The sequence below is a fragment of the Simochromis diagramma genome, unplaced genomic scaffold (assembly GCF_900408965.1).
Source record: "Simochromis diagramma unplaced genomic scaffold, fSimDia1.1 OVJJ01000361.1, whole genome shotgun sequence".
NCBI lineage: Eukaryota > Metazoa > Chordata > Actinopteri > Cichliformes > Cichlidae > Simochromis > Simochromis diagramma.
The window spans coordinates 479,754-497,662 of record NW_024386860.1 but is presented as its reverse complement, the minus strand read 5'-3'; the positions used below and the strand labels follow the sequence as shown (position 1 = coordinate 497,662).

The 17,909-nt window shown below is 40.9% G+C and overlaps 2 protein-coding genes across 3 annotated transcripts in view; one reads left to right on the top strand and one right to left on the bottom strand.

The window, feature by feature from the left end:
* Positions 1-13,234, bottom strand: part of kmt2bb (lysine (K)-specific methyltransferase 2Bb) — a 28,914-nt gene extending 15,680 nt beyond the window's left edge. The window contains exons 1-18 of one of the 2 annotated variants that reach the window (XM_040029478.1): positions 12,848-13,234; positions 11,384-11,462; positions 7,647-11,222; positions 7,362-7,543; positions 7,062-7,181; positions 6,686-6,872; positions 6,125-6,356; positions 5,962-6,029; positions 5,640-5,885; positions 5,373-5,479; positions 4,962-5,105; positions 4,316-4,429; positions 3,996-4,142; positions 3,826-3,918; positions 3,631-3,748; positions 3,432-3,545; positions 3,043-3,227; positions 1,957-2,058 (exon numbers count right to left, since the gene is read on the bottom strand). In XM_040029478.1, coding sequence (XP_039885412.1) covers positions 1,957-2,058; positions 3,043-3,227; positions 3,432-3,545; positions 3,631-3,748; positions 3,826-3,918; positions 3,996-4,142; positions 4,316-4,429; positions 4,962-5,105; positions 5,373-5,479; positions 5,640-5,885; positions 5,962-6,029; positions 6,125-6,356; positions 6,686-6,872; positions 7,062-7,181; positions 7,362-7,543; positions 7,647-11,222; positions 11,384-11,462; positions 12,848-13,177 — 6,144 coding nt within the window. In that variant the 5' untranslated portion in view covers positions 13,178-13,234. The remainder of the gene's footprint in view (positions 1-1,956; positions 2,059-3,042; positions 3,228-3,431; positions 3,546-3,630; positions 3,749-3,825; positions 3,919-3,995; positions 4,143-4,315; positions 4,430-4,961; positions 5,106-5,372; positions 5,480-5,639; positions 5,886-5,961; positions 6,030-6,124; positions 6,357-6,685; positions 6,873-7,061; positions 7,182-7,361; positions 7,544-7,646; positions 11,223-11,383; positions 11,463-12,847) is intronic. The other variant, XM_040029479.1, reaches the window with a different exon arrangement.
* A 1,558-nt stretch (positions 13,235-14,792) lies between these two features.
* Positions 14,793-17,057, top strand: psenen (presenilin enhancer, gamma-secretase subunit). The gene is made up of 4 exons (XM_040029488.1): positions 14,793-14,923; positions 15,305-15,382; positions 15,586-15,690; positions 16,397-17,057. Exons 2-4 carry the CDS (start codon positions 15,322-15,324, stop codon positions 16,534-16,536), a joined length of 306 nt encoding a protein of 101 aa, XP_039885422.1. The 5' UTR covers positions 14,793-14,923; positions 15,305-15,321; the 3' UTR covers positions 16,537-17,057.
* Positions 17,058-17,909: the final 852 nt, after the last annotated feature.

Genomic DNA, 17,909 nt, shown 5'->3' with positions numbered 1-17,909 from the left:
TAGCCCCCCCCCCCCCCCCGCTCCAGCAGGCTGCAGAGAACGGGGGTGTGTGAAGACTCCGAACCTCCCTCCGCCCGCTCATATGTAGTGTTAATGCATGTGTGTTCTAAGGTGCATTTAAAACCCAGGAGGGCATGGCGCTACCTGCCAGAGAGCAGCAGGTAAGCGCATAGTCCCTCCTGCTAGCCCTCAATGTCTACGTGTATTTAAAATTAAGAGGTGGGCAACGACGCCAGGGGTGAGGTGTACACCCTGATGGTCTTTTGGATTCCATGTAGCGTGCCCACCCCCAAGGTCCTATATGTATGTGTAATGAGAGTGTGAGTAATGTGAATGTCTAAGTTGTGGGATAAAATTGAGGCACTGGCAGCCAGAAGGGGACGCGGGGGGGGGGGGGGGGGGGGGGGGGTAGCCTCCTCTGCACCCTGGTGACACATCTTTACCCCAAGGCCCTGCATGTGTGGGTGATTGTGGTGGAGCGGGAAGAGGGAGGCAGCTGGAGATGGGGAGGCAAGGAAGGGAGGGGCAGATGACCCCTCCCTGGGGCCAGCTCCCCCGCTGACCCCAGTAGGCACCCCCATACTCTGCAACCCGCCAGGAAAAGGGGGCCCAGGCCCATTCGGACCAGGGCCCAGTTCGGCAGCGCCGCCTGGCCCCAAAGAGACCGGGACAGCCCACCCGACCCCACCACAGAGAAACCGGCACCCACCCCGTCATCCACTCATCTTCCAGACTACACAAGACAATAGACGCCCAGGCTGAGATCTTCCTCCACCTCTCCTGTATCTCCCCCTCCTGCAGAGTGAGTTCCTGAAGAGAGGAGACCTCCTGCAAGATGTAACAGCCTCCCCGAACAGTTGAAGAGCCCCCCAGGTGGCTCGATGCACTGGCGGCACCCTGCGCCAGGGCTGGGCCCCCATACACCCACAACCCCGGCAACACACCAACCAGGACCCAAGGCCCAGCCAGGGGCCCAGCCCAGAGACGGAGCACCCCCAGAAACCCACGCCCGTCCCAGACCCACCCAGGGGCAGCCATGCTACCAGGTCAGTAACCCACGTCCGTCAGCACAGACCCTCCCTTAGCCCCGCTGCACGCAGCCACGAGGAAACCGTCACCTAAGAAATGAAGCGTTTCTTAAATCAGCACGTGACCATGTGCCAAACACAGCTGTTTCCCCCACCAAGTTTGAAGTTTCCTGTGCTAGTCTGACCATGTGAAACTACACTCAAAGACAGATATAACAATGACTCGAAATACTGAACTATGCACAGCAGCAGGGAAAGACTTAGCGCAAGTTATGTTAACCATGAAGAAATCAGAGTGCGGTGCATCTGCACTGTAAAGAAAAACACAACTAATTTATTCAACCGCCTGAGAATACACCACAAACTCACAAGCTGCTGTTTGAATACATGAAGGCTAAAAAAATGCAATGGTTGCTAATGTGAATCGTCTAGCATCAACTCGCACGTCCAGAAAAATACGCCTGTACAGGGAGTCAGTTCATGTAGCTCACAGGGGTACACTGAAATCACCAGCCAATCGGATTCTATTTGGAAAAAGTTGTGTGCAAACCAGATGAGGCGAGTAACGAAGGCTTCATGAAAATGGTCAACATATTAGACAAACACAGGTCGAGCTCGAGCAATTCTTTATCAAAAGTGGCAAAACTTGTACTGTTTTATTTGCATACATCATACAGGTATAAAGAAAGGAGTGAAAAACATAAGGAGAATAAGGAAGACCGATTTTATTTTGACTTATATTTTCGTACATATATGAAAATGTGAAAGCAATGTTCGGTTTACAATTTGCAATAAAAACTGAACGATCATGATCATCATTTTTACTATGATGGTACAGACCTAATGTTTAAATGGAAGCACAATGTTTTATACCAGTTAATCTACTTGAACTGATTATGTGACATTAAATAAGGGGCCGTGTACTCACCAGTGTAGTATAAAGGCCTTTGTCAAACTTCTTTCCTACAGCTCGGAGGTCACAGGCTGGCTTTCCTTCTATGCCACTGTCAGGGTCGACCGATCTTTCACACTACAACAGAAGTCGAAGAAAATTAAACATCATGCAATTTGAGTGGTTTACTAAAATAAAATAATAATAATACAGTAAACGGAAATATTTTGTTAGCTATATTCAATGATATGTAGCATAAAAACCAACATTTGAGTCATAAAAATTAGAGATGAACCGACTGCAATGTGTGACCAGCCTATACCGATTTTTCCTGGTTATGATTTTCTTTCTAAGAACTACAATTGACAGCATATACAAACAAGAATCATGTATTTTATGTTCATAATAAAAAATAAACTTATTAAACTTCACAATTTATCCCAATATGCAGTAAGTTACAGGAACTTCTCTCACTTTAACAACTGAAAATAAAGTGCTCTACTGCTGTAAAGAGGAACACATACATGAAAACGTGTTTCTGTGCACCCACCTTTAACTGACATATTTCACCTTACCTTTAGCAAACAAAAGCAAGTGCAGCAGATTCATATAACAAAAAAACAAACAAAAACGAGTCAGGGACTTGCATCATTTTCCAGTATGTGTAGAACTTCAACAGATAACAGGACATTGATTCTTTTTTCTTTTTCACTTGTCTCCATAAGTTTTCCTGTAACTGCTTTGATCTTTTGCTCATGCCAAGGCTTCTTTAAGCTTTGGTTATCTTTACCACTTTTCTTTTGTTAGCTTCTGTAAAAATGTCCATGTTCGGCTGGATAAGTTTGAATTAAGCATCTGATTAAGTTTTCGGCAAAAGTTTTCGTAGTGCTTTCCCTTGCAGGTTACTTTAGCAAACTTCACTCACAACATGTTAACATATGGCTGTGAGTGGGTGCATGAGTACTTGTGCATGTTGTGCATGCATGAAATGGACCAGCTCATAACGGCACATATATCAGGCTGGTCACCGGTTGGTGTTGAGAACACCGAAAATCATCCGATTCCAGTCCCTGGCAAGTCAATCATTGCATCACTAATAAAAATAGAAGCAAAGTCTCCTACCTGTGAGCAGGTAACAAGGTGCTGGGTGAGGGTGGACGAAAGCAAGCATGCTAGCACCTTCTCCACCCCAGCCCTGAGCTCAATGTAGAGAAGCTCTCTCCAGGCACTGGGTTGGGTCACACTACATGGTCGACATGAATACACTACACTCTCTGGCAGGCTGGACAGGATCTCATACAGCTCATCTGAAATTATTTTACAGGAGAGATATTTTGGATGGAGGCAGAGAAATCCACTCATAATCAAAATTCACAAATGCAATCTAAGAAAAATATTCATGCTCAGCTGACAGTAGCAGATAACATTTAAGTTTGATAATGCTGTTCCAGTATTAAGAAGCTTCAAAACTGTATACCATCAATGTTTACAGAGTCAATAATAAAAATCACCTGTTAGATCCTCACACTTGGCATGAACCCAATGGTTGCAGGTGCCACACTGCATCATCTGACTATCATAGTCATTGTCCTCATAACACTTGAAGCAGATTGGACAGTAGTTACCTAAAAAGAGACATTCAGACAAGTTAAAGAAGCTGAAAATTCAGCAAATGATAAACTTATTGTTAAGGTTAAACTGTCGCCTCACCCTGGTCATAGAGTTTTGAACAATCTGGACATAGTCCTTTGTCATGGTTCCACTCAGTGTCCCAACTCTTCCCTGGTGTGACGCCACAACTTTTGCACCTAGTGCATGTCATACACACCTGCACAAAATATTACTATGAGAAATCGGCAGGTTGTAGTAAATATCCCTAAAATTGTGTTTTTTTGAGTAACCTACCCAGGCTTTCCTCTTCTTGTTTTGTTTTGGGTAGTTTGGTCCCAAACAGGAGGCATGATAGCAGTTCTGGCATCGTTCACACTCTAATAAAGGCTGAGGAAGACATGGAAGCAAACAGATTAAGTACATACCAATAAGACAGCTAAACAAGACAAATAAAATGTTTTAACCTTTGAGAGCTTGTTTTTCCTTCCGCACACATGGCAAAACTTGCAGCGTCTGCAGCACCAGTTTTCTTTGTTCTCCTCTGAGGGGCGCTCCGCTGGCTCAAGGCAAAACTTGTGGAAAGGTTCACAGCACACTTGGCAATACAGCATCTGTAAAATGAGGGTCAGAGGAAGAAAAAAATAGAACATGTAAATAACAAAAAAGGACACTTTGATATCTGAATCATGTAGTGTTTAATGTTTATCTAAACTTTTTGAAAATACAAGGTGGTAAGCAGGAGACTGAATATTTAAATTAAAATTGAGTAGAAATCATCAGTTACCTCGTGTTGCCCTTTACTGGCACAAAGGAAGCAGACATAGGGTGGCATGGGAGGCGCAGAGGTCAGTATACTTAATCCACTCATATTCCAGACATTCTCCAAAGCACAGTCCTCCTGAAAATGAGACAAAAATTTAAAAAGATAAATAAATAAAAAAAATTAAAGATTTTCACAGTAGTTACCATTACCCTACTCTTTCCATTAATCAATGCCCATATAGATATTTACACTATGTTGTTGATTGAACTGTGGATTAACTTTGTGTATTAAATTTAATGCAAGTTGTAATTTGCATTTTCACACATGTAAAACTTTCATTCATAGATTAAAAAAATAATTCGACAGATCAGAAGGAACAAAACTCTAATGAATAATGTATGGAACCACATGTGGGAACTTAGATTAACACCGACCCCTGCTGGGCAAAACATTATACTAACGTGAAAACATGAAATGCATTTTAAATTATTACAGGTGTTAGCTGTGTGTACATCTTCTGTGGAGTAAATAATATTTGAGGAAGGCAAATAAGAAACCAAGTATGTCTCCAAATACATAACTCTAGTTATTACTTTCTGACAGGGAATACAACTCTGGAATTTAGGAATATATGAAACAAAGACAAAACAAACAAAAAAAACCCTACCTTAAAATCAACCCTGATTTTGTGAGTAGGTTTAGAAGATTCGACAGTTCGCTGCTCAAATCCATGGGCCAATGCAGCCAGGACACTGGGAGGAGTCTGCTCCAAAGGACCCTGAGACTGGAGACCCTGAGAGACCACCGCAACCTACAGACATGCATAATAGCTAATTAAACTGCTGATTGCTAAAATTCACTGCATTAAATTAGCAAAAGAAAGGGAATGTAAGAAAATCCTGAGACGGTTTGTTTGGTCAGTAACAGTAACGAGTGTGATGTTAAGCACAGCGTGCCAGAGCTGGACATTTTTTGTCCTTGTTGGCCAAACATCAATATACTTCTATACAATTGCCACAAATTTCCATTACATAAGTTAAGTACAGTTTAAGCACCAATTAAATCCAGAATTACCCACCTTCTCAGGTTTACGTCGAGCTGACGGCACACGGTGAGAACTGGACTTTCGATGCCTGACCTCATCATCTGATATGTCTCCCAAGAATCCTTCCAGCGACACAAAGTCTTGAGAACATCATGGAAAAAACAATTTACTTTATTACAGGCTTTGTAATCATAATAGTACACAATATCCAAACTTAAATGACTACACAGCTACTTGCTATTCTTAAAAAACAAAAGAAGCAACTAGACTGTGTCAAGCAGTCGCTGAGTATTAATTTACCTTGACTGAAACGGGGTCCGACACCTCTTCTCCTTGCTGGTGAGGCAGAGCTCGAGAGAGCTTTATCATCTAGATCTGAGTCGTAATCCACCAGGTCAAAATAGACACGGGGTTTAACAACACGCTTCGGCTGCTTTCTCAATGATGGACTGTGGCCGTCACTCTGGAGACCAGACGGTGAGTCATTCCCTTCGTCGTTACTTGAATGACCCCCACTGAGAGAGGATCGCCTTCGCTTAGAGGAACCTAAAAGAAAACAGTGGTGACACTGATATGTAAGAACTACTGCAACATGAAGTGTGCACAGAAGGGGAAAAATTACCTTTGGGTGCCGTTCTCCCACTTAACCTGCGTGCTTTCCTCTCCTCAATTTGGTCACATCTCTTATACCTTGTGATTAAAATAAAATAAATACAAATTTTTAGAATAAATCAGAATTCACCACATTGTCCTATGCGCCACAAAAACTACCAAACATAACTTACACACAACACTGCCGCTTGGTATTGGGACCACCAAACTTGGGCTTGTCCAGGCAGTTAATGCACTTGCCACAATCATCTTCGTGATTGCAGCCTTTGCATACGCCACACCTTCTAGATCGGTACCCAAACGGTCCAAGTCCTTTCCGCTTTACAAAATTTGATGGTTTCTTGACCTTGGTGACCTTTGGATCTGACAGCCCAGGACTGTCAGATTCAGATGGAGAACCAACATCTGCAAGAACAAAAATGCAATAAGAATGGGAAAATAATGCCTTTCATGCACGATTATCTGAACAGCAGCTCTTGTTCTCTTTCCCAAATGCATTCTCAGCCACATCAAACAGCAGCGGTATAGATAAAAATAGTAAAGATGCAATGATGAGGCACTAAATATATAAATGATCAAGGAAAGTCTGGTTACAGTGAATATCAAATAAAAACTAATCAGTTGTACAACTGATTGCTGGAAGTTAGATAGCGTTACTTATGTTTGAGTTAGGAAACAAATTTGTTTATAGGAACTGTTCAGACAAGCAGTGTAATGTCATTGGTCATATCTACCTTTAGTGACCGCTGATGGGGAAATGCCAGATCTTTCATGCAGTGGCAAGGCACTAAGTCTGGGAATATCATCTGGTACCATGGCACGTGGCTGCCCGAGGACCACGGATGCAGCACGGCACACGTGCTTGATACGTGGACCTCCTGCTCTACGGAACTCCTGGCACAGTGGGGAGATGACCTGCGGCTGAGGAAGGAAACAAAAATGTCATGAGGCTTTAGTTTACACGGGATGAGCTTCCCCGTTTATATTATTGTTCAATTTCAGCTCAACACAAGGGTTTTTTTTATCCGCTTGGTACAACCACAGACAGAAACAAGATTTTTAGTGAGATCAATGCTCGCTCCCCTCGAGCCTATTGATTTCCACGCTTACTTGTACTTGAGGCGGTTCTGTCTTGACTGGAACGTCAGAATGAAGCTGCACCCTCTGCTTCCTCCTTTGTCTTTTAGAGGTCATATCTTGAGACCTGGCTCCAGCCGGGCCAGATAACAGCTGCAAGGTTAATTTGAAAAGATAAAAAAAAACACTGATCCATAACGTATCGCTCAAAACAACTGTCTTTATATGATGTCTTCTTCCTCTATGACATGTTATTAAGCCAGGTTAAGCTACTAACAAACAGTCAATGTATACAATGAATTGAAAACACGCTTGTGGTGACGGTGACCTTACCCCAGACGACTTAAGCTGTTTCTGCTGGTCAATTTTAATAAGCTGAACCTTGGCTTTCCTGAGGAGATTGAACATTCTTTTATTTGCACCAGTGAGTCGTGCTCTTTGTGGTACTCCCTTCTCCACAGACCCAAGAGAAATGCCCCCACATCTGCCTGAGTTCTGTACTGACTGCAACTCTCCTGTGGAAGCAATACAAGCCATTTTCAGGTCTATGGTATAGTCTTGTTTGCACGATTGTGTAAGTGATGAATCGAAAGTTGCTTAACATTAGTATGGTGTTACCTGAGTGAGGCTGGGCAGTGTCTTTTGCAGCTATATCTTCCACTTGGCCATGTTGCAATGTGAGTGACTTTGGGTTAGTAGTCCTAACACAGACAGAAACTTTTCTCACTACTCCAGGCGTATCTAGGTCTTCGATCTTAAGCTTGGACTTGTCTTTCTCTAAGCTTGTATCCCGTTGCCTAAGACTAATGCTCATGGCTTCATCATCAAGTCCTTCTGCTAAATCAACAGGAGGCTGGAGTGGTTTGCTCGCACCATCGGGCTCTGTTGGGTTTTTGCTTTTAAGTCCCAGTTGTGGCTTCTTCAGCCTCTGATATATCTTGAGGTGAGTCGTTTGCTTAGTGAACTTAGGGCAGCTTTTCTTTTTCTGAACATCAAGGAGGTCAGTAGATAGTTCTGTAGGCTTATCAACTGGTGTCAGTGAAAACAGATCCTCACCTTTGTTTTCTGGAGTTTTGTCCAGTGTATTCACTTCCTTGCCTGACTTTTCTGGAAGATGCCACTTAAAACTAGAGTTCTTTAGAAGGGACCTGTTCTTATCATTTTTGACACTTTTTCTCTCAGAAAACAGGCTATCGGCGAGATCAATACTTTCATCGAGGTCCTGAGCTGAAAACAGATCGACGTCCAGTTGAGCTTCACTCAATATGTCCTCCTCGTCAATAGGCAGGATTGGAGATATTGCTCTTTCTGCCCCATCATCTCGCCTCTTTCCTGGACGTATTTGCAAGCCCAGTTGTAAACCCTTTTTTGGGGAGTTTCTCCGAGGCAGTACAGACATTCCTGCATCATCCATAAACCTCTGCGGGGTCTTGATCACCCGAGAGGATCTGGCAGTTACCACAGGCATTATGAAGTGCTTAATGTTTTTTATGAACTTTGACTTACTGCGCTGAGCCTCTGCAACATCTGCCTGCCCCCCATCAACTAATGTGTCTGTTTCCTCCTGCTTCAAACTATCTTTGTCAAGTCCTGTATCTATCAGCTTGGAAATGACTTTAGGTTTTGGTCTCTTAGAGCCAATAAACTGAAGACTTGACTGCTTCTTTTTGTACTTTTTATGTACCCCAATAAGTTTGGAGCTTGGGGATGGTGCGTTAGCTGCCAGTGGGGTAGAAATGTCACCATCTCCCTCTTCAGTTTGTTCACTTTCAGGTAATTTGAGTGGGGCAAATTTTCCATCTTTGCTCCTGTGTCTGTGTTTCTGGCGCTGACCAATCAAGTTTTTACGTTTCTTTTTTCCTTTTTTCTGAGATGCCATTGATGCATTTAGATCACTCGTTTGACATTCCAGTGACAAAGATTGCTGACTTTCAATTGACTGAATGTCCATTTCTTCCTTTACTGATGGCTGTATCTGCTCTTCCTCCACTGACACAGGGTCCTGTTTGGTCTCTGGCGGAGGGCAATCTTTTGTTTCCGGCTGGCTTACCTCTGTTACTAAAGGCTGAGTGTCTTCCTCTTGAACAGGCTCTGTGTTAGTAGTGTCAACTGTAACAGGCTCTGTGTTGACAGCAGTTTCAGTGGAAACGACAGCCTTCTTCCTGGGAAGAGACTTCTTTTTCCCTAGTTTGTTATTCCTACATCTTCTAGGCTTGGAAGGCACAGGCAATGGTTTGGCCTCACTAAACTGTGGTTCGGCCTCATTAATCTGTGGTTCTACCTCATTCTCCACCTTTGGTGGGGAAGCGTCACCTGGCAACTGTGAGGGGTCTTCAGCAATATTTGAGGTATCCTTGTCAACAATTTCAGAGGAGTTTACAAAGGTCGTTTGCGATGGCTCCTCAGTCAAATCAAGACAAGGGTTTTCGGGAAGAACTTGTGAACTGGAATCTTCAGTTGAAACCTGAGAAGAATCTTCAACATGAACCTGTGGGGCATCTTCATCCTGTACACTTGCTCTAAGCTTTCGTTTTGGAGTGTTCACCAGCTTCTGACTGACAGACTTTGTTGGTGACGAATCAAGGCTTGATGTTCTCCTCCTAAGCCTCCTTGTTGGTGTGACATCAACATCCAGACATGCTGATTTATCCTCATTAGTTTCATTCTGATCTATTAAAACATCCTCTTTCTCCTCTCTTTCCAACATCTTTTCAGCCACAGGGCTGACCTGCTGAATTAAAAAAGAAGGCTTTGAACTTTTATGTTTGCCAGGAGAGGAGACCTTTTTAATTTGAAGAGGGGGGACAACTTTCCCACAGTCCGTTTTAGTGATTTCTTGTGGAGATGCTTCAGCCGTGTGTTCCACTGCAACTTCAACTTGTAAAGAGGTCTTTTCCTCCAACGGCTCCTCTGCGTTGTTTTGGGAATCTTTCTGATTACTCTCATTTTTCTCAGTGCTTTCGCTCTCCTGTGGAACTGTGTCATCAAGTTTGGATTCATCATCAATTCCCTTTAAATTTTCACTGACACTGGTATCACAAAGAGCAGGCTGATCAACCTCACTTACAGCATTAGGTGTTACTGTGAAAGTGTTTTCAGCGCGTGGCGTCTGACTTCCTCCCTTTACTAACGTCAAAGTCCAGATAAATTTTCTTCGTTTTTTCTTTCGAGACGTATTCTTCCCCGCGGACTGCGCATTGTATTTAGGGTTTCTGATCTTTATTAACTTTAAGCTTGGGACCCTCGTGTCCTCATTTTTCAAAGGCAAACTGTCACTGGGTTGCACAGCTGAGTTATCAGTCTCTGACAATGACAGACCTTGGTTTTCTGGCACTGTATCGTTTTTATTCAGCCTCCTGCTTTGCCTTCGTCTGTTACTTCCCGCTAATGGTTTGGCCTCTACTGTCCGCGAAGCTTCTGACTTGGACGCTGCTACAACAGCATCACTTGTACTCAAACTTTCCGCTGCAGGTGCGCTCACCGTGGCTCTTTTAGAGAGTGGGTTTGTGACTCTATTGCTCCTACGAGTCACTAGTTGATTAACTTCAGGACCCTGGCCAGCAGCAGTTTCCTTATGCTTTAATTTCTTTGCATGTGATTTTGGCTCTACAGTCCCACTCTCTTTTACAGAATCAGGTTGATCAACAGATTCTTTCTCCTTTGATTTTTGGTCACTAACCACAACTTTGGCGCTAGTCTGGCATACAGGCTCTGTTGTTTTTAAAGCAGATCTCCCACGCCTTCTCACAGGTACCGTCCCCCCTCCTTTATCTTCTGTGCCATGCTCATCCTCTTGTGGTTCAGCTTTTAATTTGACATGAGCACTTAAAATCTGGTCACCCTCAATGTCCTTGGTTTTAGGCTCATCCTGATCTCCTTTCATCTTCAACTTCTTTGCAGATTTTTTCTGAGGCTCCTTTACAGTTTTGATTTTCTTTTTGGCCACCAACTTTATAGTAATCCTCGGTGCTGCTGATGAAGCTCTGCTCTTGGCGGGCTGTCGATCCAGGGTGCTTTTTCCTTTCGAACCTTTCTTGCAATCTTTTGCTGGTTTTGCTTCGAGGGACACGTCGTGCATTTGCTCCGAAGACTTTACATCTTTTATCGGGTCAGGTGGTGCAGCTGCCTTCACTGCTGGCGTTTTAAGCGGTAGCTTCTCACTTTGACGTTTCGATTTTGTGTTGGCAGCATCACCTGCAAAAGAAAGGTATTAAATGAACACAAAATCGTCTGACAAATCTATATAGAAAAAATATATTATATTGCATTTCGTGCTTAATTCATTTCCTAACTTGTGGGTTATTTACAAATAACACCAAATATTTCATGAGATTAAATAACAGCTTGCTCTTTACCTTTGGAAGAATTTTGTTGAGACAATATGGGTCCCTTGGAACCTTTTGTCTCAGCTTCAAATCCTTTGAAATCATCCCCCTTGAAAAATAAAACCGCAATTAACACTTAAAGCCACTTTGCACTTTGCTGGAAACTGTTAAACCATCAGGATAAACAATAACTAAAGTTTTAGGTCTGAGTGCAGAAAAAAAAAATCCTTTGCATGCACATGCTTTTAACACGTAACACATTAACAAATCAATATATGTGGATCATAGCATATCTGAACAAGGGCTTTTCTAACAATATAGCAAACAAGTCTGACTTTTTAAAATGAAACTCATCAATAGTACATGACTGTTTTGCTCTTTCTAAGTAAAGGTTGAAACCAACTACTGTCATTCATCATGGGTTGTTATACAGATATCATAAATACGTTGTGCATTAGTAACAGCAACAACAAAAAAGAAAAAAAAAACATGTGGCTGAGTAGGAAAACTTCCTATAATGTTATTACATAATATAGACCGTTTACTACCTAATGCAACAAGATACGTCAACAGGTTTAATATGAATGTCAAATGAGCAGCTACGAAAAAAAAAAAACTGCTGGTAAATCTTGCTATAATTACTATTCTCTTTGTACTGTACATCCCCATACCCACAACTGGGATCTTAACTCATAAAACAGCGCCACTCTTACGAGCTGGCATTTTACTTAAACTTTATGAGGTGAGTTTGAACGCTTTCGATTCCAACAAGGTTGCATTTGACTTTGGCACACTTCTGCACCACCATTTAAACCTGACGTGTTTGGTGACATTAGCTAGCGGTTAGCAAACCCAGCCCTCCATAAAGCATTCAACCTAATTTGTTAAAGTTATCTATGTGGTACAAATAAGCTCCGACGTATGTGCGGTCTTATTTAAAGTAACGTTAGCTAAGCAGACTACTCTGCCCGAGTCTATGCAGCGTGTTAGCAGTTAGCCACTGTGCGGGGTACGGAGGCGCTATCCTTCCCCTTCTTTGTGTTCACTATTAGCTAGCTAGCTGCTACTCTGGCCCTATAACGAGTGGGCCATAAATGAAATAACTGAGACTCCTGATTACAAACTCGCGTTCCCGCATAATGTGTTTTTTAACAATTAAAACTCTTGCAGTTATGCATGCTATGACCCTTTAAATGTTTAAAAATTCTAGGTGCAAATTAAGCAACAGTGCTGCGGTGACTTGAACAGCTTTGCTGCTTTGGCTGAAGTGCTTATTTTGTGTTACGACTGTTCATTAAATGTAATGGAGAGCTCCACTGTGCTAACACTTAGCATACAGTTTTAGCTTAGCAAGCTTGAAGCTAAAGTTAACGCTAGCCTGAAGGATGTTGACATTTCTCCATGGTACTAAGCAGTCACACTGCTGTGCCTTGCTCTCTTTCTGGTGCATTAACGATCACACAAAATGTGAGAAGATGAAATAAAGATACTAACTCCTGGGTGGGTGTGGGACCTCACCTCTTCACTCCCACTAGAGCTGTATCCAGCCTGGCCAAGGATCTTGTGGCTTTCCTGTATTCCAAGCAAGCGCAAGTGAGACTGGTCTTCGTTTAACGATAGAACCAGGTTTGCGGGCCTTGGCCCTCCGTTAGTCACATCATCAGCTTCTAAGCCCGATCGCCCGAGTTGCCAACGCTTCTCAGAGCGCAAACGACTGCGTGATGACCAAGGCCGACCGGGAAAACGACCTCTGGCCGTAGCGGTTCCACCTTGGCCTCCTACGGCAGCCGCGGTTGCTGATCCGCATCCCGCTGCCGCCATCATTGCTTCAACAACAACACACACCGACGGCTAGCAGCTCGAGGAGAGACAAGAGGGAAGGCGCGAGATGGGAGGGGGGAGCCGCAGTGCTGCACGGGAAAATGAGTTTATTTTCCCACTTAGCGAGGGGAAAGTGACGTGTACATGTGCGGTTGTACGTCAAATTGTTATTTGACACAACTGGCTATGGTTTAAAATTTAAAAGTTGCTTAGCTGTATATACTATTAAAACATAAAAAAATAATTAAATCTCAAAAAATGGTCAAATGTTGTGTCTTTTTGCGTTTTAAGACAATTGGTATAATTAAATGGAACCACAGCGTTCAAGATCATCTTCAAAGCAGAGATGGCAACTTAGCACAATATTGTGAGTTTCGTGTTCATTTATTAGAGCAGTGACCGTCTTTTTTTAATCGCTCCATTTAACAGTATTGACAGAGGTAGCACTGAAATGAAATTTAATTGAAGGAGAGCTGCGTTAAGGCTGCATAACTGAATGAATGTTTTGATAATTAAATGCGTTACATCTACCAGCATTCTTGACTATACACATAGTCAAACACTAGGTGGCAGTATGAATCCTTATTGCGATAATGAAAGGCTAACGATGAAGGTGTTTAAACCTTCATCCACTTAGTTTATTTATTGTTAATTAGGAATTAATTAACGGAGTTGCAGATCATGCCATATATAAGAGGACCTGGTTGATCAGGGTAAGGAATATAATATAATAATATAATAATAATAATAATAATATATATTATGCAAATATTCAGGTAACATCAGAGTTTTAAAAAAAGGTTAAAGGTTGGTTAGTTCCGTTATCAGGGCTATATTTTTTGTTTTTTATTTTGTATTACTATTTCCAAAAGTAGGTATTTTACATCCAACCCATGCACAAACAGAGAGCTGAATGAAATTAAACTCTTGAGTAAGTTGTTAAAACTTGCAAATGATAAGAAGGCTGTAAAATGAATTGCATTATTTGATCATTTTTTACTTATTTTGACATCAGCCCAGTTTTGTTTCTACAATAAATTTGTATTTGAGTATCTATTTTCTCTTCTTAATATCTTATACTTTATCTCTTTTTCTATTTCAATTTTATACTTATATTTTGAAGAAAAGGATTGTCAGTGTTATTTTTCTGAAATGGCAGACACTGGGGCTAAACTAGTCACTTAAACAGGGCAGTGTAGAGGTGGCGCTTTTTAAAATGGGAGCAAAAGCACCAACAGTGCTCAGAATAAAGAAAACATAATGCAGGGCAAATTGGAAAATGTCAAGAAAAGGATACACTGGAACAGATACTCTTGAATTGAGCGCCTGTTCATTTCTCAGTTTACCGCAAGGGGTACTAATAGTGGCACTGCAGTACTCTGAGTTGTTGACTTTTTTTAAAGGGACACGGGACTAGTAAATAAAATGTAGAGAAATAAATAATAATAATAATAATAATAATAATAATAATAATAATAATAATAATAATAATAGAAGATGTTTCTATCGGTACCAGTGACCGCAGAAAATGCTTTTTTACGGTCTACAGGTTCTTTGTGGGATGGGAGCAGTCTCAAATTCTGTGATTGCAGAATCTGCAATCTGATGCACAGCCTAGTAGGTGGCGCTGAAACATCTCAGTCTTGGCGTTAGCCTTCGAAGAAGAAGAAGCTAGCGCTTCTGAAGAAGAAGGAGGAGGAAGTGTTGATTGTTTTGTTTTTCTTTAACTTTTGGCTGTGAAACGATAAGGTAAGATATTACATTATTACCTTAATGTACGATATTCATAATTTTGGAAACACTATATAACATTTACCCAATCTGGAGAGTTAGTCTGGAAACTTACAGCAAGCGATTTTGTAACGCCTTTATGTTACGTTGCTAAGCTAACGATTGCTAACTTTAGCCTGAGGTGAATTTTTCAGTCATCTGAGGAACTAGCTCAGCGGTCAAGCAGTAAAAAGCGGATTTATTATCGTCTCAGAATCAGCGGAAGAGCGTGTTTTAAATGTCTGTATAACAAGCATTCCTTTATTTGTAAAAAAAAAAAAAAAAAAAAATCATTCTTTTTGGATGCTGGACAGAGCTAGTCCAGCACTGTAATCTGTTTTGTTTTCTTTCTGTGTGCAGGAACGTACAATATCACTATGAACCTGGAGCGACTGCCCAATGAGGAGAAGCTCAGCCTTTGCCGAAAATATTATCTAGGTGAGAGTATTAATATTAATCCTCATGTTCCTTTTTTATACAGTTGTACCTCCTATTCCTGTTTTGTTTATTCTAGGTTAGTTACACTGGCTGTGAGTCTTTTTTTTTTCAGTTAAGGCGAAATTTTGAACTAATGCGCCTAAAAATATTTCAGTGGTTAGTAAATGATTATTTCTGTAAAATATTTTTATTTATTTCTCCAGGTGGCTTTGCGTTTCTCCCCTTCCTGTGGCTTGTCAATGTTGTTTGGTTTTTTCGGGAGGCCTTCTTAAAGCCAGCCTACACTGAACAGCTACAGATAAAAGCATGTGAGTTTCAGAACCTTTTAAAAATGTATTTAGTATTCAGTTTTGCACTCTGTATTCAGTCTTGTAATTTTTTCTCAGTAGCTGTTCTTTGGATGTCACTCTTGTAGGATTCAATTTGTTTCCTCAATAAACATTCAGTCATGACATATGATATTGACAAAGGTTGTCAGTGTGAATTCCATGTTCATTTTAAATGCTTGCACATTACCAAGTGTGTCTTCATCCTGTTTAAAGAGTTTTGGGTAATACTGCACTTTCATAATGCTTGAGAAAATGAAATAGTTTGTTTTTGTAGGAAAAGTTGACCAAGTAACTTTTTAGATCTGGTTGTTTTTTTTTTTTTTTTTACAGAAGTTGTATTCATCAATATACATGATCTCTTACCTAAAAGGGGAAAAAAGGATTTTAAAAATAAATTAGTTTTTAATAATATAGTAAGTACTTTTGCTATATTTATACAAATATAATTCTTATGATAATGTGGCCTTGTATAGAATAATTTGGGCTTAAATTCTAATTTTCTGATAAGAACTTGAGAAAGGTTTTATCCACTTTTTTTTTTAAAAACACTGCCCTATAACCATGTACGTATTGTTTGTTTTTAAAGCAATGCTTTAAGCAGCCAACTTGATACTGTACTGTGTTGTTTTGACCACTGTTGGACAGTAACTAATTTTATTGCTTGTTTTTCTGTCTGTCCGTCTAGATGTGAAGCGTTCGGCGCTAGGGTTACTGTTATGGGTAGCAGTGCTCACCACGTGGATCACCATATACCAGCACTTTAGAGCAGAGTGGGGGGAGGTGGGAGATTACCTCTCCTTTACCATTCCTCTAGGTATCCCTTGAGGTTGTTTTTTTTTTTTTTTTTCCCCCTCATTTCAACTGATTAGTCTTTTCAGTAAAACTAATGATCCACTGTAATGGGCCAATTTTTTTTTTCTCCCTGAACAACAGTGAATGATTTTTGGCAGTTGTTTTCCTGGTTTCTGGTCAACTAAATCCAACTAAATGGAAGAGTAAATGTTACCTATCTTCACAAGATAAACAATGTAGGACCCAAAACCATTTCTGTGCTCACCAAGACATTTGAGTAAGTTATTTGGCTTTAGAGAAGGGTAATTCATCTTTTGAAATAGGCAATGTTTATGATCATGGAAATTTTGTAATGATAAGATAATGAACAACTCACTAATGTTTTTGTTTTTTTGTCTTTGAACTGTTTATTGTGGTATGGTATGATTGTGCACTATTTTTACTTCTGTGTGAATAAATAAAAAGTGTCCACAATGCTGCCAAGTTACAATCTTACTCAGTTGAATTTGGAAGTTGTTAGAATATTGTTATACCACTAAATGCACAAACCTGTATAGTTGTGTTTTGTTTTTTTGTCATATGTGATCAGTGAACTGTTTTGTCTCCTTATAGAATGTATATACCTCTCATTGTCACATATGCCAAATCTCCCAAAGCCCAGACGACCACTGGCGCCTGTTGTGAAATCCAATAAGTTAAGCCCTCCAAATGTCTCCACTTCCCTGTCATCCTTTATGAGTCATAACATTGAGAGCCAATTTTAGTCACAGTCCAAGCTTAAATGACACTGCTAACAGGGGGAAACGCGGCAACCATATATGACAGTTGGCTTCACTGAACTGCACTAAAAACAAAAAGCATTAACACAGAGGGTAGACTAAGTAAAGCAGGCAGTCCATTTATAAAACTGACTCATTAAATCTGATGTATTAGGACTGAAGTGGTTGAAAAGAACTAGTAAGTAGGTAAAATGTATTTATTCAGCACTTTTCACAGGTAAAAATTGTTTCACATTAAAAAACCAGAAATAAAAATAAAATAATAATATAAAACAATAAAGTGAAAACATAAAGCAACAAGTTCATTAAAAGATTGTCTGTATAGAAATGTCTTCAACTGCTTTTTAAAAGAGTCAGTGGAGTCTGTACAGACGGTGGAAGAGAATCCCACAACCTCTGTGCCACTGCCTGCAAAGCCCGATCACCACGAATTTTGAAACTAGTACATGTGACCTACAGCAACCTCTGACCTGAAGACCTAAGTGTTTGGGAAGAAGAACGAGCTTTCAACAGGTCAGAGATATACCGGGGAACTGACCATGTAGAGCTAAAAGTTAAGTTAAAACGAAAATTTTAAAGTGAAATCTAAAATTTTACTGGCAGTCAATAAAAATAAGCCAAAACTCG

What these genes read in the sequence shown, in the direction of transcription:
- psenen (XM_040029488.1), top strand. Translation starts at nt 15,322, where the DNA reads ATGAACCTGGAGCGACTGCCCAATGAGGAGAAGCTCAGCCTTTGCCGA. An exon ending in TTGCCGAAAATATTATCTAG is followed by an intron (nt 15,383 to 15,585) that starts GTGAGAGTATTA and finishes TTATTTCTCCAG; the next exon opens with GTGGCTTTGCGTTTCTCCCC. An exon ending in ACAGCTACAGATAAAAGCAT is followed by an intron (nt 15,691 to 16,396) that starts GTGAGTTTCAGA and finishes CTGTCCGTCTAG; the next exon opens with ATGTGAAGCGTTCGGCGCTA.